The 25,983-nt window shown below is 44.6% G+C and overlaps 1 protein-coding gene across 1 annotated transcript in view; it reads right to left on the reverse strand.

Annotated features, from left to right (window-relative positions):
• Window positions 1-9,334: 9,334 nt before the first annotated feature.
• Window positions 9,335-25,983, reverse strand: part of LOC126108660 (beta-glucuronidase-like) — a 149,826-nt gene continuing 133,177 nt past the window's right edge. Inside the window, exon 12 of the mRNA XM_049914005.1 lies at window positions 9,335-9,519. Coding sequence (XP_049769962.1) covers window positions 9,335-9,519 — 185 coding nt within the window. The remainder of the gene's footprint in view (window positions 9,520-25,983) is intronic.

Genomic DNA, 25,983 nt, shown 5'->3' on the forward strand with positions numbered 1-25,983 from the left:
CTCTTCATCATAACTATGACCTGAGTCTGTATTGGCTCCTGGGTACACCTCACAAGCCAGTCTCTGATTTAGGAATCTCTAGCTGACCATGGTGTCATCTAACTGAAATCTTCCCATATCTTCTGACCTTTTCCAAATATACCTTCTCCTCTTGTGATTCTTGAACAGAGTATTCGCAATAACTGAAATTTATTGTGGAACTCCAATTAGTCTTCCTCCTTCTCTTTCCCACTACCAAACCCGTATTCTCCCTTAACTTTTTCTTCTGCTCCTTCCCCTACAACAGCATTCCAGTCCACCAAGACTTTTAGGTTTCCATCTCTCTTTGCAGACTGAATTAACCGTTCAATATTCTTTCCATCTCTCCATCTTCTGCTTCCGACATCGGCATGTACACCTGATCTACTGTTGTCAGTATTGATTTGCTGTCTATTCTGATGAGAACAACTCTATCACAACTCACTCTCTGCCGAACATCCCTACTCATAATTAATACTACTGCTGTTATACCATTTTCCGCTGCTGTTGATATTACGCTTTACTCATCCGACCAGAAATCCTTGTCTTCTTTCTGTTTTAGTTCATTGACCTCTACTACATCTCTAGTGAGCCTTATCATTTCCCTTTTCAGATTTTCTAGCGTCTGTACCGGTTTCAAACATCTGACATCCCACGCCTCGAATCGTGGAACATTATCCTTTGATGGTCGCCTCCCCCCTGGCAGTCCCCTCCCAGAGATCCGAATAGGGGGCAAGTCTGTACTCTTTTGCAAATGGAGAGATCATCAGTATGACACTTTTTCAATTACAGGCCATACGTCATGTGGATACACGCTGTGTGTCTTCAATGCCGTATTTTCCACTGCATTCTGCTTTTCTTTTTTGACATAAGTTTCTCCCAGGGTATACAATTTCCAAATAAAAACTTCCTGGCAGATTAAAACCGTGTGGTAGATCAAGACTCAAAATCGGTACTTTTACCTTTCACAGGCAAGTGCTCTATTGACTTTTTTTTTTGTTAGGAAGCAAGTTAAACAAAACTTCTTTATTCGTACAAGTATAAATACAATGTAAAGTCTGTCCTCCCAGCGGAACCAGCAACATTGAAACAAGGCATCCAAAAGTCTTTATTAATGAGGTGTGGGAGCTATGTAGAGAAAAAGAAAGTAAGCTAAGAAATGTGACGCCTTAGACAAAGAGAAAAGAAGGGATGGGGATATGATAAGATTTGCAGGTATCCACCTGCTTGGCAGCTGGAGCATGGGGGCAGAGTGGGTAGGGGTAAACATGCGAGACCTGGTCACAGTGCCCCTGGCTCCACTACAGGGCACATGCGCTTGAAAGGAAGGTGGAAGCAAAGAGGAGGAACAGTAGAGTTGGGATAATGCCCAGCTTGGTCTGGTATAGTGCATAAAAGAAAAGGGCCTGTGTCCATGCACCTACCCCATTGTGGGCTACGATGTGGAAATGTAGTGAGGGGAACGGGGCGGGGGAGTGTCGACCGTGTGTGGCACCATTCAGCTGAGCAGGGGTGACGTAAAGATCACAAGAAGGTAACTGGCGAAGTAGGAACAGTAGCACGGTGATGCTCGATCTCATTGTGAGCGTTAGCAAGTACTGCCAGAGGTGTAAAAATTTTGGCACATAAGCTACTTCAGTCTAAAGATACGGCCATTTATGTCACATATTTTGATACACACTCTTCAAAACCTATAGGGTGTTTCCCATTGATCTAACATCAGGAAATTTGGCAATAAGAAAGTGTTACGCCGGAGCCAAGGTAGCCCCTGAGGACCGGCAACCCAAATTACACCACAGAGGACGGCGTTGTCTATGTCCAAGTCGTACCAAAAGCACTATGGTAAACACCGGCTATTTACGTACCAGATAATGGGAACAGACGTTCCAAGCACTACTTCCTGCAGGGGGAGCTGGAGCCACGGCATGCAGGAAGTATCACTACGCCAAAATCTGATTGGCTGGAGACAGCTATTTAGGGGATAGAACCAGCCCCGAAGTTCAGATTACTCCGGATGCCGACCACCCGTACTTCAATCGCCGAAGATTAAGTATTCGTCTCTGAATTGGACTTTTAGTTTGTGTGTGTGTTTTACAAACCTTTGTGGAAAATTAGATGTGAACTTTGGTTTGCCTAAATAAGGAGACTTTTACTAGCATTGTTATTGTTACCTTTTCGTTTGTTGTTCAGTCATTAACCTTGTGAACTTACCTCAATAAAACTTGCGTTTGTGAAAAATTGCGAATTGTCAGTCACAACATAAACGTTTCGCAAGTAAATGAAAAGCTCTAAAATTGTTAATTTGTAATTATATAATAAGAAAAAAATATTTTTATAGTTTTTATCCGTCTGTCTGTTTGTCTTTTTCTCTGAAGCAATTTGGCGCATCAGGTTCAAATTTATGTCACATACAAAAGTGTCGCCGACCGCGGTGGTCTAGCGGTTCTGGCGCTGCAGTCCGGAACCGCGGGACTGCTACGGTCGCAGGTTCGAATCCTGCCTCGGGCATGGGTGTGTGTGATGTCCTTAGGTTAGTTAGGTTTAAGTAGTTCTAAGTTCTAGGGGACTTATGACCTAAGATGTTGAGTCCCATAGTGCTCAGAGCCATTTGAACCATTTTTGCACAAAAGTGTCTATGGATCCTTGATGGGTTAGAAACTTAAGCTTCTAAGTCAATGGACTCTAAAGATAAGGCTACTTATATCCTATTTTGCAATTTGGAAATAAGCGAAGGTTCACAGTGCAAGTAAAGGAAAAATTCCGAAAATTGATAATTTGTAATTATATAACACTATTATATAATACTTGTCATTTTTTTATCTGTTTGTTTGTCTGTGTTAAGACCCTCTTTTCTCTGGAACAAGTTTACGCATCAAGTTCAAATTTGTCACATACTGGGGTCTATGGGCCGTTGGCGGTGTAAAAAATTTTAAATTTCTAAGTCAAAGCACTCAAAAGATACAGTCGTTTATGTCATATATTTTGATAGTCGCAAACTCTCATCAAAACCTATAGGGTATCATGAACTTTGGGAAGAAGCAAGGTTTCGCAGTACAAGTAAAGCAAAAAATCAATTGGGGTACGAAATAAAAACAAATTCCAAAGCTACCTCATAGCAAAATACTCAGAAAAAATCCTGAATCTCATATTTTGCCATTCATGGACGAAGACACATGGACAACCGAGACCATGGACGTGATAGGTTTCGCGGCCACAAACGGTGGTAGCGACGCGTCCCGACCGACAGCCACGCAAGCCGGCCGCCTATTGTCAGTAGCCAATGACGACCAATGAAGTCGATTATGCTTTTCGCCGCAAAACATGAATGCATTCCCTTTTGTCACGATATGGCGTGCCATCCTGTTTTCATAAATTTCATGGTCGGTTACTTACTTACGTATTTGCTATATTTAATTCACAGATTGTGTGCCGGCCGATGTGGCCGTGCGGTTAAAGGCGCTTCAGTCTGGAACCGCGTGACCGCTACGGTCGCAGGTTCGAATCCTGCCTCGGGCATGGATGTGTGTGATGTCCTTAGGTTAGTTAGGTTTAATTAGTTCTAAGTTCTAGGCGACTGATGACCTCAGAAGTTAAGTCGCATAGTGCTCAGAGCCATTGAACAGATTGTGTTTAGTGAAAACCAACAAAGGCTATATCTAATTGTCATTCATTTTTTAAAACAAAAGCAAGAAGCAAGGAAGCGTGGTCTTCGAGTTCCCATCTTCACTTCTCTGTGTGATCTGTAATTATTATTCAGTAATAACTGTTAACTTCATACTTCAAAGGTGTTTACAAATCATTTGTAGAATCCTTCCGTTAGCCACATTAATTTTTTTTATGTCAGTTTCTTTATGTTTCAGATGAAAATGTATCAGGATTGCGCATTCATTGTTTGAGAGCATAACAACCGAATGCTATATCGTGTCGTGTCGTTTAAATATTGCTTACATACAAAGTCGAACCTGCAGATCTTTTCTTGAAGTCCAGACTGATACTTATCACCACATTTTTACGTGAAAACTAATACAGTATGCCCACGGTCAAAAATGCTTTTAATCAATGAGGAAGTGCAACAGCCATCATTATCTGATAAATCACGCGATGGCAATAGTATGACGGAAAGTAATTTAGCGAAGTTAAATACAAGAATTCAACTTCTCTGCTATGTATGTTACGTTGATAGCTGCATCGTGCCATTGCACTTGTGACGTACTTTTCCAGTGACAAACCATTCTCAAATGCATTGCATATGTTTTTATCAAGTCCAGGTCTTTTCCCAAATTTTATTCTGCCATTAAGGAAAAATTACTTTACAAACTCGAACAGGAAGTCACCACCTACACTAAAGGAACCTGCACATGTTCATTAGTTCTTAATAATAATATTAGTTTCTCAAATTTTCAGTATATTGAGGAAACCCACACGTCATCAATATTATTTTCAGTTTTGTCAATTGTCGTCGGGAGTTTACAAGGTTAAGATACTGAACACCCAAAATAAAGCGTGGTATATCACTAGTCATTGTAGATAAGTGACATTTTTCGAAGTGGAAGCGCTTTTTCAAGCTGCTACGTAATTCAACAACGTATACCGTACCATATTTTCCAATTAATAAAGTTAACAGGGTCATAGAGAATCCACCTTTTACCATATTAAAGTGGTTGTGGTTGTTTTTGTTGTCTTCAGTCCTGAGACTGGTTTGATACAGCTGTCCATGCTACTCTATCATGTGCAAGCTTCTTCATCTCCCAGCACCTACTGCAACCTACATCCTTCTGAATCTGCTTAGTGTATTCGTCTCTTGGTCTCCCTCTACAATTTTTACCCTCCACACTGCCCTCCAATACTAAACTGGTGATCCCTTGATGCCTCAGAACATGTCCTACCAACCGATCCCTTCTCCTAGTCAAGTTGTACCACAAACTTCTCTCCTCACCAATCCTATTCAACACTTCCTCATTAGTTATGTGATCTACCCATCTAATCTTCTGTAGCACCACATTTCGAAAGCTTCTATTCTCTTCTTGTCCAAAATATTTATCGCCCACGTTTCACTTCCATACATGGCTACACTCCATACAAATACTTTCAGAAACGACTTCCTGAAACTTAAATCTATACTCGATGTTAACAAATTTCTATTCTTCAGAAACGCTTTCCTTGTCATTGCCAGTCTACATTTTATATCCTCTCTACTTCGACCATCATCAGTTATTTTGCTCCCCAAATAGCAAAACTCCTTTACTACTTTAAGTGTCTCATTTCCTAATCTAATTCCCTCAGCATCACCCGATTTAATTCGACTACATTCCATTATCCTCGTTTTCTTTTGTTGATGTTCATCTTATATCCTCCTTTCAAGACACTGTCCATTCCGTTCAACTGCTCTTCCAAGTCCTTTGCTGTACCTGACAGAATTACAATGTCATCGGCGAACCTCAAAGTTTTTATTTCTTCTCCATGGATTTTAATACCTACTCCGAATTTTTCTTTTGTTTCCTTCACTGCTTGCTCAATATGCAGATTGAATAACATCGGGGAGAGGCTACAACCCTGTCTCACTCCCTTCCCAACCACTTCTTCCCTTTCATGCCCCTCGACTCTTATAACTGCCTTCTGGTTTCTGTACAAATTGTAAATAGCCTTTCGCTCCCTATATTTTACCCCTGCCACCTTCAGAATTTGAAAGAGAGTATTCCAGTCAACATTGTCAAAAGCTTTCTCTAAGTCTACAAATGCTAGAAACGTAGGTTTGGCTTTCCTTTATCTAGCTTCTAAGATAAGTCGTAGGGTCAGTATTGCCTCACGTGTTCCGATATTTCTACGGAATCCAAACTGATCTTCCCCGAGGTCGGCTTCTACTAGTTTTTCCATTCGTCTGTAAATAATTCGCGTTAGTATTTTGCAGCCGTGACTTATTAAACTGATAGTTCTGTAATTTTCACATCTGTCAACACCTACTTTCTTTGGGATTGGAATTATTATATTCTTCTTGAAGTCTGAGGGTATTTCGCCTGTCTCATACATCTTGCTCACCAGATGGTAGAGTTTTGTCAGGACTGGCTCTCCCAAAGCTGTCAGTAGTTCTAATGGAATGTTGTCTACTCCCGGGGCTTTGTTTCGACTCAGGTCTTTCAGTGCTCTGTCGAACTCTTCACGCAGTATCATATCTCCCATTTCATCTACATCCTCTTCCATTTCCATAATATTGTCCTAGAGTACATCGCCTTTGTATAGACCCTCTATATACTCCTTCCACCTTTCTGCTTTCCCTTCTTTGCTTAGAACTGGGTTTCCATCTGAGCTCTTGATATTCATACAAGTGGCTCTCTTTTCTCCAAAGGTCTCTTTAATTTTCCTGTAGGCAGTGTCTATCTGACCCCTAGTGAGATAAGCCTCTACATCCTTACATTGGTCCTCTAGCCATCGCTAAATTGGTATAGGCCCATAAAAATTGTTTTGTGTTATAAAAATAACTGAAAAATTGAATCTCAGGTATAACATGCACAAAGGCGAATTGAAAACATAAGCAGCGTACACTAATGCCGAGTGCCTGGTTCACGAACATCGGTCACTTCTCAAACCGTCAATACTTGACCTCTCATATTCACTATGTAGTGACAATACTAAGAGTATAATGAGGGCCATCAGTACCGCTCGTCAATATTTCCAGCACTGACAACAAGTCAACACACGCAATCAGACGGTCAATACACATACTGACAGTTTAACGAGTGAGTGCCCCTTACGCCAGTGTTCTCACCGCCACTGCCTCTGAACTCTGCTTATGGCATCGCTTCGCCCCGCTGGAGCCTGCCTGCCTCGCCTACAGTGCTGTCACAGGACACTGTCAGCCGTGCTCGAGTGCCGGTGATACACTCCCATATATTGCGTCTGAACACCATTGCTACCGTCGCCCATGTCTCGTGGTACGCTCCGAACTTGCTCACATTATTGTCATTGGTCTCTGATTGCACGCTGTGGTGGACGTTGAACGTCTGGAACTTCAAGATTCAGTCGCTTCTGTTCCGTCTATCTTATTGTGGACTGTAATTTTTTGGCGGACGCAATTTGTGTTAACGTTTGACGACCAGTACGTGCGGTACAGTAACTGTAAAAGAGTTTAGTTTTTGCTGCAGATCGCAGCACTGAACGACCTCTGACATTCTGGCATCACCTTACGGCTCATTCAGCATGATATTTTGTTCTTAAACTGCAGTATAACGACATATATAAAATCCTTATAGAAGTGAGCCACGGATGAAAACACTACAACAACTACGGTGCATTCTGCCTGTAAACTGAAAGGCAAACAGTGCTCGTGGTGGGACACGTAGCCTTTCCCAGAAGAACGCAGTTGCTCTACAGGAACACCGGGAACTGGTTTTCCGTCCAGCAGGTTAGTGCAACTTGCGATGATTTATGTAAATTTCTTTTGGATGTGTTTCTTGCCTCGGTTAGGTATTAGTTATTAACTTCTGTATTTCGTAGTATATTAACGCGTTTGTGTAAGAGGAGCGTTCACTAAGTAATGCAACATATTTTTTTCTCGGCCACTTTCAGTTGAAAACATACGGAATTTGTTGAGGGACATCATGCAATGTTCTCACTTCAGCCCCTATAGTGTCACAAAGTTCCGATAGGCGACGGCGCTATGTATAGACTTTGAAATGGGGTCCGCAGTGGAGGCTCGTCCAAGCAGACCGCTGTCATTGAGTTTCTTTTGGCGGAAGACCGGAGCATCAGTCATAGGCGCTTGCGGATAGTCTACAGGGACTTGACCGTGAAGAAAAGCACGCTGAGTCGTTGGGTATGGCGTTTCTCATATTGCAACAAGGTCGCATAAATCTGTTCGATTTCCCGCGTGCCAGCCGGCCACACACGGTTGTGACTCTGCAATGTTGGAACGTGTGGACACTCTCATTCGAACTGATAGACAGATCACAATCAAACTTCTCGCTGCACAACTGGACGTTTCTGTTGGTGGTCCTGACATACTCGTCCTTCAGCTGGTCTCATCGCCGCCGTAACGAGCAACGAAGGAGCATCTTCGCGGAATTGCTTGCGAGCTACGAGGCTGATCGTGACAATTTTTTGTCGAATGTCGTCATAGGCGATGAAATTTGGGTTCATCACTTTTAACCGGAAACAAAGGATCAATACACGGAGTGGCGCCACACCATCTCTCCTCCTAAGAAAAACTTCAAAACTGCCCCTTTAGCCGGTAAAGTCAAGCCGACGGTCTTCTGGGATTCTGAAGGGGTTATTGTGTTTGATGCCTTCCCTCATGGTGCAACAGCCCACTCTGAAGTGCATTGTGCTACCATCGCCGGCCGGTGTGGCCGAGCGATTCTAGGCGCTACAATCTGGAACCGCACCACCGCTACGGTCGCAGGTTCGAATCCTACCTCGGGCATGGGTGTGTGTGATGTCCTTAGGTTAGTTACGTTTAAGTAGTTCTAAGTTCTACGGGACTGATGACCTCGGAAGTTAAGTCCCATAGTGCTCAGAACCATTTGAACCATTTTGTACTACCATCAGGAAATTGAAGAAACGACTTCAATATGTTCAAAAATGGTTCAAATGGCTCTAAGCACTATCGGAATTAACATCTGAGGTCATCAGTTCCCTAGACTTAGAACTACTTAAACCTAACTAATCTAAGGACATCACACACATCCACGCTCGAGGCAGGATTTGAACCTGCGAACGTAGCAGCCACGTGATTTCGGACCGAAGCGCCTAGAACCGCTCGGCCACAACGGCCAGCCAATGTATTCATCGGCACAAAAATGCAAACGACCTTCTCCTTCTCTATGACAACGCAAGGCCTCAAAAGTCTACGCACCTGAGGAGCTCACAAAACTTCATTGGACTGTTCTTCCTCATCCACCCTACAGCCTGGATCTCGCAGCTTCCAACTTACATCTGAGTGGCCCAATGAGGGATACACTACACGGCAAGCAGTACGTGGATGATGGAGGAGGGGAGGGGGGGGGGGTTATTGGTGCAGCAAGACGTTGCCTGTGACGTAACCTAGCAGAGTGGTACCATGCGGACATATGCCCACACAGTAACATGGCGTCAGGCCGTCCCATTGAACGGGAATTACGTTGAGAAATAGCGTTTTGTAGCCAAAAGAGTGGGGAATAATGTGGTATACTGTAATGCTGAATAAAACCAAGCTACTTTCAGAAAAAAATGTGTTGCATTACATATTGAACGCCCCTCGCATATTCCATTTCAGAAGGACATTAACAACAAGAGTAGTGTTCCGGGTTTAGTTGTTTATTTGGAGTTTACAGCGCGAGTGCGTTCAGAGTTGGTCGCGGGGTGCAGCGGCGGCCAGGTAGGGGTCGACGTCTTCAGGCGGCTGGGCGCCGTCCAGCTGCTGCGCCAGGCGCCAGTAGCGGCCACGCAGGTGGTGCGCCGCGGCCTTGGGCTGGCGCGACCGCGTGAACGCGCCCTTCCTGTTGCCGCCCGCACGCATGAACGCCAAGTCTGTAAACGAGAAGATGTGCCACGCACACTACAGTCGTCGTCACGAAAACGGGCCGTCTTAAAGCACTGCCAGTTAGTGGCAATTTCAAATGTTACTAAACATTTATAGAATAAAAATCCGCTTCAGTTCTCGCTAATTTCTTAATTTATTCCACGATCGGTTTCGAAGCACAAAGCTTCGTCTTCAGGTGCCACCAAATAACTATGGTAACATAAATGTGTGGTGGTCGGGACAGTCAGTGATTTGGGGGGGGTCACACATAGCCGGCCGGTGTGGCCGAGCGGTTCTAGGTGCTTCAGTCTGGAACAGCGCGAACGCTACGGTCGCAGGTTCGAATCCTGCCTCGGGCACGCATGTGTGTAATGTCCTTAGGTTAGTTAGGTTTAAATAGTTCTAAGTCTAGGGGACTGATGACTGCAGCGCCCTTCTGACAGTTTTTTTTTTCCAAGAGACTTTTTGTTTTGGCTCTTAACTGCTTCAGTTATAATATAAAAGGCTACTGGTAATATGGTAATATTTGTAGCATACTGGACACGTAAGTTCGAAGAGAATCCAGACTCTAACGCTACAATTGTGTACATTAACTTTTACTGTGTCTAGCTGTAACACAAGTATTTTTTCCCAATGGAAACCCAAGACGTACATTTGAGAATGTTCAACCTTTTCATCATGCGCAAGTGCTGCCAACTGATGGGCATCACTAAGAAAATATCAACAAGTGAATGTAGCAGTGCGCAGCAACTCGTGACCATAAGAATAGACGGATGCGGTTGGTTCGCTATATTCCACTGTATAATTGAATACTGTTATTGTTATTTTCCATGGTAATTATTGAATCACATTTTACTATTTATTCCAAAAGAGAATATTTTGTAATTAGCTCTTTTAGCCCATAAAATGAAGCCAAGTGTACAAAGTTTGTTTTGAAAACAGGTACATATTTTTGTATAAATCTTGCATTTAAAATCTTCTACGAGCATTACCACATAAAGAAAAATTTTTCCATCCTCCAGAAAAAATTCAGCTATGAATGGGTTAAAGTGATTTGCTTACTCATCTGTACAACAATGCATCAGGCACAATGCAGCCCCACTGTGTGGTGTTCTCGGGCATGGGATGAGATAGTTGTTGTTCCAAAGCAACTGGAAATCACCCAGACTACCTCCAAGTGATAGGTGTCTGCTGCAGGTGAATGTGCTGGGACAGTTGCTGAAAGTCCTGTACCAGATACACCACAGATACCTCAAGTACTACCCTCTCCTATGGATACTGTCTCCTCTGCAGGAAATAGAGGATCAGTCACTCCTCGTCCACTTAACTGTGGGTGGCGTGTCTGTGGCAAGTTTAGGCGTTCTGTATATGAGAAATAGGGACCACGAAGTACTCAGGAGGTCATACCTACCCGCCTGACCAAACCCCCTGCGGGTCCGGGGTAAGAATAGGCCCGAGGTATTTCTGCCTGTCGTAAGAGGCGACTAAAAGGAGTTTCAACCGTTTCGGCATTCCATGTGATGGTCCCCCTTGGACTTTGACCTCCTTTTTTCAAAATTCTACAGAAGTACGAGCCTTTTGGAGAAGGACGCCTTACGTGGTGTATCACTGGTCCTTAGTGCGCTAAGACCTTGGCATTCGGCATTGTAACGGCGTTGTAACCACACCCACTATTCCTCAAATTGGGCCTAAACGCCTGACGGGTTGCACAAGTTACGCCCATAGTGCGTCCCCATCTGCACCTACGATCATGATGGACTTTCCATGGCACCCGAAATCCAGCACGGTAGCCAGCTCGTTGTGGTGGGGTCGTCATGTACCCTCTAGGTTGTAGCCCCCTGACAACACAGGGATCGTACTGCCGATACCTGAGCTGCACCCTCCCCACGTCGGCCAAGGAGTAGATGCCCGTCTCCTTGGGGCATCAGGACTCCCGGCAACGGTCATCCTGCCAGGTGGCCCTTGCTGAGGCTGGGTGGCGCCCGTGGGGAGAGCCCCTCGTCGGAGTGGGTGGTATCAGGGCGGACGTTTCGCAGATGAAACGTCAACATGTATTAGGTCGCTCTGCGGCCGTGTCTTTTAAAAACAAAGCTACTGTCTCTGGTTCTGGTTCTCCTGCCCTTTCCCCCTTGTCCACTCCCTGGGAGGAAGGACAGACCCGCCGGCTTGGGGCGAAGTACTTCCCCCGCTATTTAATCTGTTCTCGGACCGATAGGGGGACGTTCGCCACCTCCAAGCCCATGTTCTTTGTGCAGCACATCGAGGACATCTTCAGGGAAATCGAGGCTCTCAGTAAAATGCGTTTGGGGTCCGTTCTTATAAAGACTGCCTCCGCCACACAGTCTGCGGCGCTCCAGGCGTGCAACCGACTAGGGGACATCCCAGTGTCCATTGTCCCGCATCTGGCACTGAATAGGACGCAGGGGGTTATTTTTCATCGGGACCTCCTGCTGCAATCTGATGAGGAGCTCAGGGCCAACCTGGAGTGCCGAGGCGTGCATTTCGTCCAGTGAGTTCAGTGCGGCCCCAAAGACCGTCGCATCGACACCGGAGCCTTTATCCTCGCCTTCGAGGGGGATGTTCTCCCGGAGAAGGTAAAGGTGATGTGTTACCGGTGCGACGTGCGCCCTTACGTCCCACCTCCTATGCGCTGCTTTCGGTGTTTGCGCTTTGGGCACATGTCGTCACGATGTGAGGCTGAGCCCCTTTGTGGCGATTGTGGATGTCCTCTTCGTGAGGAACATACATGCACCCCACCACCTCGGTGCGTCAATAGTCCTGGCATCCACTCGCCTAGATCTTTAGACTGCCCCGCGTATCAGAAGGAGAACAAGATTCAAGAGTTAAAAACTTTGGATCGTCTCTCTTATTCTGAGGCCAGGAAGAAGTATGACCGCCTCCATCCCGTGACGTTGACAACTTCGTTTGCCTCAGTCGTGTCCATTCCTTCAACAGTATCCTCACCCCTATCCTGTCCCCCCTCCACCTCCTCACCCTACGCCTCCGCCTCCCAAAACCCTCCCTTCCAAATCCTCCTCCCTCGCGGCCCCTGCCCCCTCTGCCCCAGGGGCCACCGTTCCTCCTCCTCCCCGTCCGCCGCCTGAGAAGCGATCCTCTTCTTAGGCGTCCATCGGGGAAACGTTCCGGACCCCGGCTTCCGAGGTCCGGCGTTTCAAAATGGACCCCGCGCGTGAGGACCTTCTTCGGGTCCAGCCCACCATCCCTGTGCCTCATCGGACTTCCAAGAAAGCCTCCAAGAAGAAGTCTTTATCCCCCTCGCCACCCCGGCGCGTTTCGTCTGATGCTCCATCCGTGAGTCGCTGCTCCCGGCCATCCTCAGTTTTGCCGGGACGCTCTGCTGCCAGGCGCTCAGCTGGCCTCTCGTCGGCAAATGATGCTGCCCCTCCTACGCAACCCGGGAAAGCAGGCGCCGCTGGCGACGACTCGATGGAACAGGATCCACCTCCCACCGGTTGTAGCGTTGTTCCCTCGAAACCTGGCCCTCCGCAGCCATCGAGGTGACCAGCTCTTCACCCGTTTCGTTCCCCCTCTTTTCTGACTAGCCATGGCTTTGTTACATTGGAACATAAGAGGTATTCGATCTAATCTGGAGGAATTACAACTGCTCCTCTGCCTGCACTGTCCGCTCGTCCTTGGTCTCCAGGAAACCAAGTTGCGCCCAACTGACCGTATTGCTTTTACCCACTATACCTCGGAGCGGTCTGACCTCACTCCTGTGGACGGTATTCCAGCTCATGGTGGGGTCATGTTGCTCGTTCGGGACGATGTCTATTACCATCCCATCACATTGACCACCCCACTCCAAGCAATAGCTGTCCGTATTACTCTTTCTGCCTTTACTTTTTCTGTTTGTACCGTCTACACTCCATCGTCATCCGTAGTTAGTCGGGCTGACATTATGCACCTGATTGTTCAACTTCCTCCGCCGTTTTTATTGTTTGGCGACTTCAATGCCCATCATCCCCTTTGGGGCTCTCCTGCATCCTGTCAGAGAGGCTCCCTCTTGGCGGATGTCTTCAACCATCTCAATCTTGTCTGCCTCAGTACTGGCGCCCCGACTTTCCTCTCGGACTCTACTCATACCTACTCCCACTTGGACCTCTCGATCTGTTCTACCACTCTTGCCCATCGGTTCGAGTGGTATGTCCTTTCTGACACCTATTCGAGCGACCACTTCCCCTGTGTCGTTCGTCTCCTGCACCACACCCCATCCCCACGTCCTTCGAGCTGGAACATACCGAAAGCTGACTGGGGACTTTACTCCTCCCTGGCGACCTTTCCGGACCACGTTTTCCTCAGTTGTGACAGTCAGGTCGAATACCTCACGGCTGTTATCATCAATGCTGCTGAACGTTCCATTCCTCGTACTACCTCTTCTTCATGTCGCGTTTCCGTCCCCTGGTGGAATGAGGCTTGTAGAGACGCAATCCGTGCTCGACGACGTGCTTTACGCACCTTTCGCCGCCATCCTACGTTGGCGAATTGTATTGGCTACAAACGACTCCGAGCGCAATGCCGTAGAGTCGCCAAAGACAGCAAAAAAGCTTGTTGGGCCTCTTTCACCAGCTCCTTTAACAGTTTTACTCCCTCTTCTGTCGTCTGGGGTGGCCTGCGCCAGCTGTCGGGCATTAAGGTCCACTCCTCGGTACCTGGCCTGACTTCAGGTAATGAGGTCCTTGTTGATCCTGTGGATGTCTCCAACGCCTTCGGCCGCTTTTTCGCAGAGGTTTCAAGCTCCGCCCATTACCACCCTGCCTTCCTTCCCAGGAAAGAGGCAGAAGAGGCTCGGCGACCTTCCTTCCACTCGCTGAATCTGGAAACTTATAATGCCCCCTTTACTATGCGGGAACTCGAACGTGCACTTGCACTGTCCCGGTCCTCTGCTCCGGGGCCAGATGCCATTCACGATCAGATGCTGGCACATCTTTCTCCGGCAGGCAAAAGCTTCCTTCTTCGTACCTACAATTGCGTCTGGACTGAAGGTCAAGTCTCCATGCGTTGGCGTGACGCCATCGTTGTTCCTATACCCAAACCTGGGAAGGATAGACACCTTCCTTCTAGTTACCGCCCCATTTCTCTTACAAGCTATGTCTGTAAGGTGATGGAGCGCATGGTTAACGCTCGGTTAGTTTGGATTCTTGAATCTCGACGGCTACTTACCAACGTTCAATGCGGCTTTCGTCGCCGCCGCTCCGCTGTTGACCACTTTGTGATCTTGTCGACATTCATCATGGACAACTTTTTGCGAAAGCGCCAAACGGTAGCCGTGTTCTTCGATTTGGAGAAGGCTTATGATACCTGTTGTAGAGGAGGTATCCTCCGCACTATGCACAGGTGGAGTCTACGCGGTCGCCTGCCCCTTTTTATTGATTCCTTTTTTAACAGATCGAAAGTTTAGGGTACGTGTGGGTTCCGTATTGTCCGACGTCTTCCTCCAGGTGAACGGAGTGCCTCAGGCCTCCGTCTTGAGCGTAGCCCTTTTTGCCATAGCGATCAATCCAGTTATGGATTGCATTCCACCTAATGTCTCAGGCTCTCTTTTTGTCGATGACTTTGCGATCTACTGCAGTGCCCAGAGAACATGCCTCCTGGAGCGCTGCCTTCAGCGTTGTCTAGACAGCCTATACTAATGGAGTGTGGCAAATGGCTTCTGGTTGTCTGAAGAGAAGACGGTTTTCATCAACTTTTGGCGATATAAAGCGTTCCTTCCGCCATCCTTACATCTCGGTCCCGTTGTTCTCCCATTCGTGGCAACAACTAAGTTTCTAGGGCTCACACTGGACAGGAAACTTTGTTGGTCTCCACACGTCTCTTATTTGGCTGCCCATTGTACGTGTTCCCTTAATGTCCTCAGAGTTCTTAGTGGTTCATCTTGGGGAGTGGATCGCACTGTCCTGCTTTGCTTGCATCAGTCCATAGTCCGATCAAAGCTGGATTATGGGAGCCTCGTCTACTCGTCTGCTCGGCCATCCCTCTTATGCCGTCTCAACTCCATCCACCATAGGGGGTTTCGTCTTGCGACCGGAGCATTCTACACTAGTCCCATCGAGAGTCTTTATGCTGAAGCTGCCAAATTACCATTGACCTACCGGCGCGACGTACTGCTTTGTCGGTATACCTGCCGGCTGTTGTCAATGCCCGACCACCCCTCTTATCATTCCTCCTTCGCCGATTCTCTCGACCGTCAGTATGGGTTGTATGTGTCTGCCCTGCTGCCCCCTGGAGTCCGCTTTCGTCGCCTGCTTCGACAATTGGATTTTGCCTTCCCTACCACCTTCAGAGAGGGTGAGAGCCCGACACCACCTTGGCTCCAGGCTCCAGTTCATATTTGTCTCGACCTCAGCTCGCTCCCGAAGGAGGGTACTCCGGCTGCAGTGTATTGCTCACGGTTTGTCGAACTTCGTGCGCGACTTGCCAGTCACACCTTTATTTACACTGATGGCTCCAAAACTGACGATGGTGTCGGCTGTGCCTTTGTCGTCGGGGCTGTCACCTTTAAATACCAGCTCCTCGACCAGTGTTCCAGCTTTACGGCCGAGCTTTTTGCTCTCCATCAGGCCGTTCAGTATGCCCGCTGCCACAGCTATTCATCGTATGTACTCTGCTCTGATTCACTCAGTGCTCTTCAGAGCCTTGGAGCTCCATATCCGGTCCATCCCTTGGTGCAACGGATCCAGCAGTCCCTCCATTCGGGTGCTGACAATGGGTCTCCTGTCAGTTTTCTGTGGGTTCCCAGCCATGTAGGAGTGCCTGGGAATGAGGCTGCTGATGCTGCAGCCAAGGCTGCAGTCCTCCTGCCTCGGCCAGCCTCCCATTGTGTCCCGTCAACTGACGTTAGTGGGGTTGTTTGTAAGAGGCTTGTGTCCTTGTGGTGGGATACTTGGTCATCACTTCAAGGAAACAAGCTCCGGGCAGTCAAGCCATTCCCAACAGTTTGGACAACTTCCTCCCGACCATCTCGGCGAGAAGAGGTCCTTCTGACCAGGTTGCGGATTGGGCATTGCCGGTTTAGCCACCGCTACCTGCTCTCCGGTGACCCAGCCCCGCAGTGCCCTTGTGGTCATGCATTAACAGTGCGCCATGTTTTATTGTCGTGTCCCCGTTTTAGTCAATCTCGTGTTGTCCTGTCTCTGCCATCTACTTTACAGGATGTTTTAGCTGATGACGCTCGAGCAGCTGCTTGTGTACTTCGTTTCATTACTTTGACTGGCATGTCCAATGACATCTAACTCTTTCACTTATTTTATCTGCATCTTTGTAAGAACATCTTTGTCTCCCCCCCCCCCTTGAGTTTTACTAGATTCTATGTGCTCTAACAATTGTGACTGGGCGCTAATGACCTCAGTAGTTGAGCGCTCTTAAACCCCAAACAAAAAAAAAAAAAAAAAAAAAAAAAACTCCTGACCAACACGTCTAAGGTGCTGTTTCAAACTGAAACTGAGCCAGTGACACTCATTTCATCTGTTGGAAAACATGCTGTGTCCCATATCAAGGAGAGGAGGAGGAGATTTAGTGTTTAACATCCCGTCAACAACGAGGTCATTAGAGATGGAGCGCAAGCTCGGGTGAGGAAAGGATGGGGAAGGAAATCGGCCATGCCCTTTCACAGGAACCATCCCGGCATTTGCCTGAAGCGATTTAGGGAAATCACGGAAAACCTAAATCAGGATGGCCGGAGATGGGATTGAACCGTCGTCCAGTGTGCTAACCACTGTGCCACCTCACTCGGTCCCCATATCAAGAGGCAAACACAAACGGATAGGGACATCTTAATCATCAGCAGTTGAAATGTACAGCGAATAATGGTACCTCTTCAGGACATGATGGTAAGGGATGGGAAGGAACACCATGTGTGTATATTCCGGGCGCAGCAGGGGGTTAAGCGGTTATTCCTGCAGCTATTTAGTGAACAAGATGTAACCAACTGCAGATTGTGGTGCACATTGGCAGCGATGATGCCTGTCATCTGGGCTCCGAGGTCATACCTGAATCGTTCCACCGGCCGACAGAGAAAGTTGAGAATACCAGGTTTCTTCCTGGAGTTCCAACGAACCTAACAATTTTCAGCACTGTCCCACAAACAGATCATGGCTCCCTGGTTTTGAGCTGACTGGAAAGATGGAACCAGAGACTGTGACGGTTTTGTGACAAGCTAGGCTGTAATGTCCTAGACCAGCGCCAAAGGGTAGAGAACTGTGAGGTGAATGGCTCAGGTGTGCACTACACATCAGAGGTGCTATCCAGGTAGCTGACTGTCTGAGATGCATACAAGAGTTTCTTAGATTAGCCAACTCTCCACCAAGTCTAGAAAATGGTAGCTTTAGGAGACCCAGAAGTATCGATGTAAGTTCCAAAGAAATACACACACACACACACACACACACACACACACACACACACACACACACACACACACACACACTTACTAGATACACAAAGTTGATTGAAAAACGGAAGTTGATAAGCAGTGAAATTTTTGAGGAAAAGTATAATTAAGTAAATGGAGGTGGTTTATTTGTTGAAATAAAAAAGAAACTCAGATCCTATGCCTTACGTTATCATTTATAGCTGTTTCTTGAAAGTTTGCAACCAGGTCCTGTCAGGACAATTTAAATCTATCTTCAAGAGTCTGCCAGTTCAGTTTCTTCAACATCTCTGTAACACTTTCCCACGCATTAAACTTGTGATCATACATGCTGCTCCTCTCTCTATACATTCAATATCTCCTGCTAGTTCTATTTGGTACAGGTCCAACCCACTTTAGCAATATTATAAGATGAATCGCACAAGTGATTTGCAGGTAATCCCTTTGTTGACTGATAACATTTCCCTAGTGTTCTACCAATAAACTGAACTCTACCACCTGCTTTTCACGTCTGTGCTAAGTTTTTCATCCAGGTATTTGCATCAGTTGATTAATTCTAGCTATGACCCATTGATAAAGTCATAGGATAATACATTTGTTCCTTTTGGGAAATGCACAGTTTCACATCTCTGAATATTTAAAGCAAGTTTCCAATCTTTGAACTGCTATGAAATTTTATCAAGATGTGACTGAACATTTATGCAGCTTCTTTCAGATCATACTTCTTACGGATAACTGCATCATCTACAAAAAGTTTGAGAATGCTTTTAATATTGTCCACAAGGTCATTAATGTACAGTAAGAACAGGAAAGGTGGAAACATACCCGAAGTTATTTCTACATCTGTCAGTGACTCTTTACACCAGATAACTTCTTGCTGTGTCCTACCTGCCAAAAAATCCTCAATCCAATCACATATTTTGCTTAATACCCCATATAATCTTTCTTTTAATAATAAGCATAGATATGATACTGAGTCAAATGTATCTATGTATCTACCTGGCTGTCTTCATCCAAGGCTTTCAGGACGTCATGTGAGAAAAATGAGAGTTGGATTTTACAGGATCTATTTTTTTTTTTTTTTTTTAATCCATTATGGTTGACACAAGATATCCTGTTACGTTTGAGCTCAGAATATGTTCAAAGGTTCTACAACAAATGAGTTTATGGAACACTTCTGCTGCCCCTCTAGTAATATGTGACCTGTGCTTTCTTCCTACTTCCTGGCATGATAGTTTGTTTAAGGTATTTGAGGGCTAACTCAGAAGCAAATTCAATGAAGAATACAAATGGGATTCAATCAGGCACCAGACCTTTGGTCCGTTTTAATAATTGCAGCTGTTCCTGAGCCCAGTGACACTAATACTTATTTCATTCATCTTTATTGCAATAAATAGTATGTCGAGTGTAGTTCTAGAAAGATCTGATAATATTTTCATGGATATTAATGAATGGTTTAAAGCCAACTCACTGACATTTAACTTCTAAAAGACTCACTATGTCCAATTCAGAACCTGTAAGAGGTTTTCACCCAGCATATGCATAAAGTATGAAGGAGAGCAGATAGAAGAGGTTGACAGTCTTAAATTCGTGGAATTACAACTTGATCATAAATTCAGTTGGGAGGAGCACACCACAGAACTGCAGAAATGCCTTAACAAATCTGTATTTGCAATTCAAGTGTTAGCAGACATAGGTGACATAAAAATGGAAAAGTCCTAAATATCTCTTTTTCCAACAAACAGCTCAGGTCATACATACAATACCAGGAACAAAAATGATCTGCACAAGGACTTAAAAGCACTTACTTTAGTTCAAAAAGGGGTCCACTACTCAGGAACACTCATCTTCAATAATTTGCCAGCAAACATAAAAAATTTAGTTACAAATAAAGATCAGCTTAAAAAAATGATGTATTGTATATACTCATACTATTAGTATTGTTATTTCATCTTTCAAAAAAAGTGACATGTTCCACATCCAAGAGGATCTCCCCAGTACAGATCTATGGAACAAAAAACTAATCTAATCTAATCTTTTCAGAGGTGTTTAAAGTGTCATTCTCCCATGCTGCACACATGAATCAAACGGGGGGAAAGCCCTCATAACTGGTACAATGGGACATGTCCTCTGCCAAGCACTTCACAGTGGTTTGCAGAATTTGCACTATTCAGTCACATTAATGTCATCACAAGTCAAAAACCTGAATGACTACCTTTTGCAGTGCAGACCGCAGCGAGATATGCAGGGTGAGAGTCAATTATATTCTGGAAGGTATCGACAGGGATGTGGGGTCATGCCACTCCCAGTACAGTGACCAGCTGCACTAAGTTTCTTGATTGAGGATCCATAGGACAGACAGCCCTATCGAGGTACTCGAACAGATTCTCGACTGGTTTTAAATATGGGGGGGAGGGGGGGGGGGGGAGGGGAGGGGGGAGTTTGTGGCCAGGGATGTATGGTAAATTCATCCTGGTGCTCTTAGAACCACGTATGTACACTGCAAGCTGCATGACATGTTGCACTGTGCTCCCGGTAGATGCCATTGTGCTGGAAAGAAAACTGCATGTAGGGGTGGACATGGTTCCCAAGGACAGATGCATACTTGTGTTGATATGCTGCGCATTCCAGAATGACGAGATCACCCAGGGAATGCTACAAAAACGTTCCCCACACCATTACTTTCCCTCCTGCGGCCTGGAATCTTCTGATGATTGTTGCAGGGTGTTTTCTTTACGACATTTTATGGGCCATCTCTTCAATGGAGCATAAAACATGATACTTTAACCATGGCAGAATGCAGTCAGTTTACAGACTTAGCCATCTCTGAAATGCTTCCACCATTGGCTTGAAAGCCAGTATCATGTTCTTTTGAACGTCAGATAAACTTGCTCGAACTCTCTTTCTATTACACAAGCTGAGACACGTTATCAGTAAAAATCTGCTAATCTCCACATAGGTTGCTTTTTTCCATTCACAACTGCAATATGGGGCATTTCTTTGGGGTAACTCAGTGGGTTCAAATACTGTCCTCAAGTGGCAGAAGAAAGCAGTCAGGTGCATTTTAGGACTAGCACCAAGACAAAGTTGCAAAAATCATTTTAAAGAACTAAAGATAATGACACTACCTAACACATACATTTATAATTGTTTAATATATGCTAAAGAGAACATAAAGAACTTTAATTTAAGATCTGAAGTGCATGTTCATAATACTCGAAATAATAGTAACATAGACATACCATACACAAGGCTGACATTAACACAAGAGCCATAAACACCTTAGCTTGAAATTTTATAACAAACTCCCAAAGGCTGTGAGTGAACTACCAATGAATAATTTTAAGCAAACAATAGAAGTGTGGCTCAAATGTACGCCATATTACTCCCTTGATGAGTTTCTAAACAGTGACACAAAAGAGATATGCTACATGAAACAAAAAAACTGCCATATGAATTATACCCATATGTTTGTGACAGTAATGTACCAACAAAGACTTTTTATATGGATACGTAAGATGTACCATAAATTTATCATGATACTATTGTATATTTAACACTTCCGCTGCGGCATCGGTGCAGGCGCGCAACTCTCCAGTGCGGCCCGGCAACCTGCGAGTGCGGGCCGGTAACACTCCGAAAGTGCAGGTACCGCTCGTAACCGACGCTCCTAAGCACACCTGAGTTACAGGCTGACGTCAAGACCTTGTAAGATCTGTAGGGTCATGTTATATACTGACTTAATGATGACACCTTAGATGCATTACTTCAAATAAGCTTCGTCTGTATTGTGGTCTTGTTTTAAAGTCTCTTTGCTGTCTGACACCTATACGGGTCACACAGGCGTCATTCAAATGTTCATTAGCCGCCATTACGAACAATATACATTCGATAACTGATCAGAGAAAACAAAAGTTTACACGCTATGATGCTAGCTTAGACACTGCAACTAGACTGAGTAATCCGATAGTGAGCGCGGACGCTCCTAAGCGTCAGCCGCACTGGCTCATGGCTTGTTGTGACGCTTATAAGCGTCAGCCGCAGCGAAAGTGTTAACTACTACTACTATTATTATTATTATTATTATTATTTAGCATGCATATCTGCTTGCCCTCCATGTGCACAATTATGTACAATAATAATTATTGTAATTTAAAAAATAGTATTGAACACACTGACAATGCCAATTGTATGGAAAACATACGGAAAGGCAAATAAAGGTTCTGTTCTGTTCTGTTCTGTTCTGTACTTATTTGAATATAGTGTCTGTTTTTTCGGACATGTCCGAAAGAACAGACACCATTGATGACCTGCAGCCATCTAGAGCGAAATTAGAATTATTTATATTAATACCTTCAGCTGCTGATGGGCATTGATATATATCAATGGGGACAAGTGAAAGTGTGTGCTCCGACCGGGACTCAAACCCGGTATCTCCTGCTTACATGGCAGACGCTCTATCCATCTGAGTCACCGAGGGCACAGAGGATAGTGTGACTGCAGGGACTATCTTGCACACGCCTTGATGGCTCAGAGAGATAGAGCATCTACCATGTAAGCAGGAGATCCTGGGTTCAAGTCCCGATCTGGGCACACATTTTCACCTGTCCCCATTGATATATATCAACGCCCATCAGCAGCTGATGGTATTAATATATATAATTCTAATTTTGTGAGATAAATTGGTCTGTTTCCACATTACAACAACAACTGCACAGTTTTCTATGTCCCCTGGAGATGCTTTATATGGGGTGAACATTAAAAAAAGTAATAAACTATAGGGTCAGATTCCTGACTGGAAATGGAGGAAAAAAGTCCTATCAACATGTGTGTGTAAATGCATCATTGCCATAGTAGATGGGGTTGATGAATCACAATTCATCTGATCACGTGCCGTGTGTCTGACACAGCATACTGTAAGCAACAGAATGGCTGGTAGTCACGTTGGTAACAAGTCGTGATGGTGTTTGTGTACAGCTAAACGGATGGAAACGGTCCTACAGGATAGAACCCAGTGCCCCAAATCTGGTGCATGCGCAATCTGCACCCTCCCTGCTAGTTCGTCTGTCTGAAAGGACCCATGTCTGCACGAATGCTCAAAAATGGCTTGAAGTGTTATGTTACAGAGTTGGTGTCTGTAAGGCTACTCGTTTTTGTATAGATGTGCTGCCTCGTGACCATTTTCATCTGCTTAGTTGTACACAAACACCGTCTCGGCTTGTTCCTTACATGAATATTAGACCATTCCGCTGCCCACAATATGCTGCATCAATCACACAGCTTGCAACACACAAGGAACACAACACATGTGGTCAGAGGAACTTTCATTCGTCAGCACCACGTACCTTGGCAGCGATGCATTTCCAGACACATACGCACAGGACCTTTTTTCCTCCATTTCTAGTCAGAAATTCATCCTTGCAGATGATCACCCTGTATTATGTCCACCGCTAGTGCTGCGACCTGCCATCTGTGAGTAGTTATTGCATACTGATGTCAAACATAGGCAGTACTCACATTAATATGACTGGACAGTGTAGATGCAGATGTTGATGGATGTAAGTGGTTATAAAGAGTTGGAAGTCTTCTGCTTGTGCTTCCAATTTGCAGATAAACTACATTACTTTTTAGGTGGACATTAAGAACAAGAGAAGTTTTCCTTGTTTAGTTATTTATTTAGATTTTACAGCGTGATGCGTTCAGAGCTCATTGCGGTTAGCAGCAACGGCTAGGTAGAAATCAACATCTTCAGGTGGTTGTGCACCATCCACTTGCTGTGCCAATCGCCAGTAATGGCTACGTAAGTGGTGTGCTGCTGCTTTGGGCTGGCGTCCCCGCGTGAATACGCCCTTCCTGTCTGCTCCCACATAATTGAACGCTGCAACAACAAGGTGCTGTGTCACACTACTGTGGGACCAAACTATCCAGGCACACGCATGGAAGGACAGTGGTACATCCGGGTTCTTCAAGATCCACTAACACAGCAGCACAATTCTGCCCTCATCACACACTTCTATGGATTGTGTGATTAACTGAAAGAATTCATGGGGTACCCTGGAACAGCTGGCACCACTGCCTGTATTTGTCACTTCATTTTATGTGAATGTATGTAATAATTTTGAAATCATAGCACCACAATACTGAAGTGTGTTGCTAGAGGAGACAAAACAAAATGGTGCTGCCCATCAGTAAACTGGAGTACTGTGCAGCTTACCATTTTCTGAATCTGAAAGGAAAAACATTGCAACCTTCACTGAAATCCAAGAGGTCATGCAATGGAATCCAAGCCAGACCTTAGATTTTTCAGTCTGCATTTTAAACTGGGCTTCACCTCTAAACAGAGTGAAGTTCACCAGAAATGACACTTGGTATGGATTCCACATTAAACTGTAGGCCCCTTCCTCAGTTGGATAACTGGGTTGTGTTAGGGACACACAAGTCACCAAAGTGGCATCCAATTGAAAGACTTGCACCAGGCCAGTGAGCCACATAAATTATTATTATTATTATTATTATTATTATTATTATTATTTCTTTCCTTTCTCAGGCGTTATGTCTGGTTAAAAATGGAAAGTGACGTGGACCTTGATGAAGCGCGACCTCCTTTTAAATGTACGGTATATGTTACATTGCATTTAGGAACTTTCAGGTAATTGAACATGTATCAATAATTACGGATTTCTGTAGTTGTATATATAAGTTTGGATGGAACTGTATTGCATTGATGTACTGGTGGATATTGTGTGGTATGACTCCTGTAGTTGATAGTATAATTGGTATAATGTCAACTTTATCCTGATGCCACATGTCCTCGACTTCCTCAGCCAGTTGGATGTATTTTTCAATTTTTTCTCCTGTTTTCTCCTGTATATTTGTTGTATTTGGTATAGATATTTCGATTAGTTGCGTTAATTTCTTCTTTTCATTGGTGAGTATGATGTCAGGTTTGTTATGTGGTGTTGTTTTATCTGTTATAATGGTTCTGTTCCAGTATAATTTGTATTCATCATTCTCCAGTACATTTTGTGGTGCATACTTGCATGTGGGAACATGTTGTTTTATTAGTTTATGTTGTATGGCAAGCTGTTGATGTATTATTTTTGCTACATTGTCATGTCTTCTGGGGTATTCTGTATTTTCTAATATTGTACATCCGCTTGTGATGTGGTCTACTGTTTCTACTTGTTGTTTGCAAAGTCTGCATTTATCTGTTGTGGTATTGGGATCTTTAATAATATGCTTGCTGTAATATTTGGTGTTTATTGTTTGATCCTGTATTGCAATCATGAATCCTTCCGCCTCACTGTATATATTGCCTTTTCTTAGCCATGTGTTGGATGCGTCTTGATCGATGTGTGGCTGTGTTAGACGATACGGGTGCTTACCATGTAGTGTCTTCTTTTTCCAATTTACTTTCTTCGTAACTGTTGATGTTATGTGATCTAAAGGGTTGTAGAAGTGGTTATGAAATTGCAATGGTGTAGCCAATATATTTATATGAGTGATTGCTTTGTGTATTTTACTAGTTTCTGCTCGTTCTATAAAGAATTTTCTTAAACTGTCTACCTGTCCATAATGTAGGTTTTTTATGTCGATAAATCCCCTTCCTCCTTCCTTTCTGCTTAATGTGAATCTTTCCGTTGCTGAATGTATGTGATGTATTCTATATTTGTGGCATTGTGATTGTGTAAGTGTATTGAGTGCTTCTAGGTCTGTGTTACTCCATTTCACTAATCCAAATGAGTAGGTCAATATTGGTATAGCATAAGTATTTATAGCTTTTGTCTTGTTTCTTGCTGTCAATTATTTTTTTCAATATTTTTGTTAGTCTTTGTCTATATTTTTCTTTTAGTTCTTCTTTAATATTTGTATTATCTATTCCTATTTTTTGTCTGTATCCTAGATATTTATAGGCATCTGTTTTTTCCATCGCTTCTATGCAGTCGCTGTGGTTATCCAATATGTAATCTTCTTGTTTAGTGTGTTTTCCCTTGACTATGCTATTTTTCTTACATTTGTCTGTTCCAAAAATCATATTTATATCATTGCTGAATACTTCTGTTAACTTTAGTAATTGGTTGAGTTG

Source organism: Schistocerca cancellata, chromosome 1, assembly GCF_023864275.1.
Source record: "Schistocerca cancellata isolate TAMUIC-IGC-003103 chromosome 1, iqSchCanc2.1, whole genome shotgun sequence".
Classification (NCBI taxonomy): domain Eukaryota; kingdom Metazoa; phylum Arthropoda; class Insecta; order Orthoptera; family Acrididae; genus Schistocerca; species Schistocerca cancellata.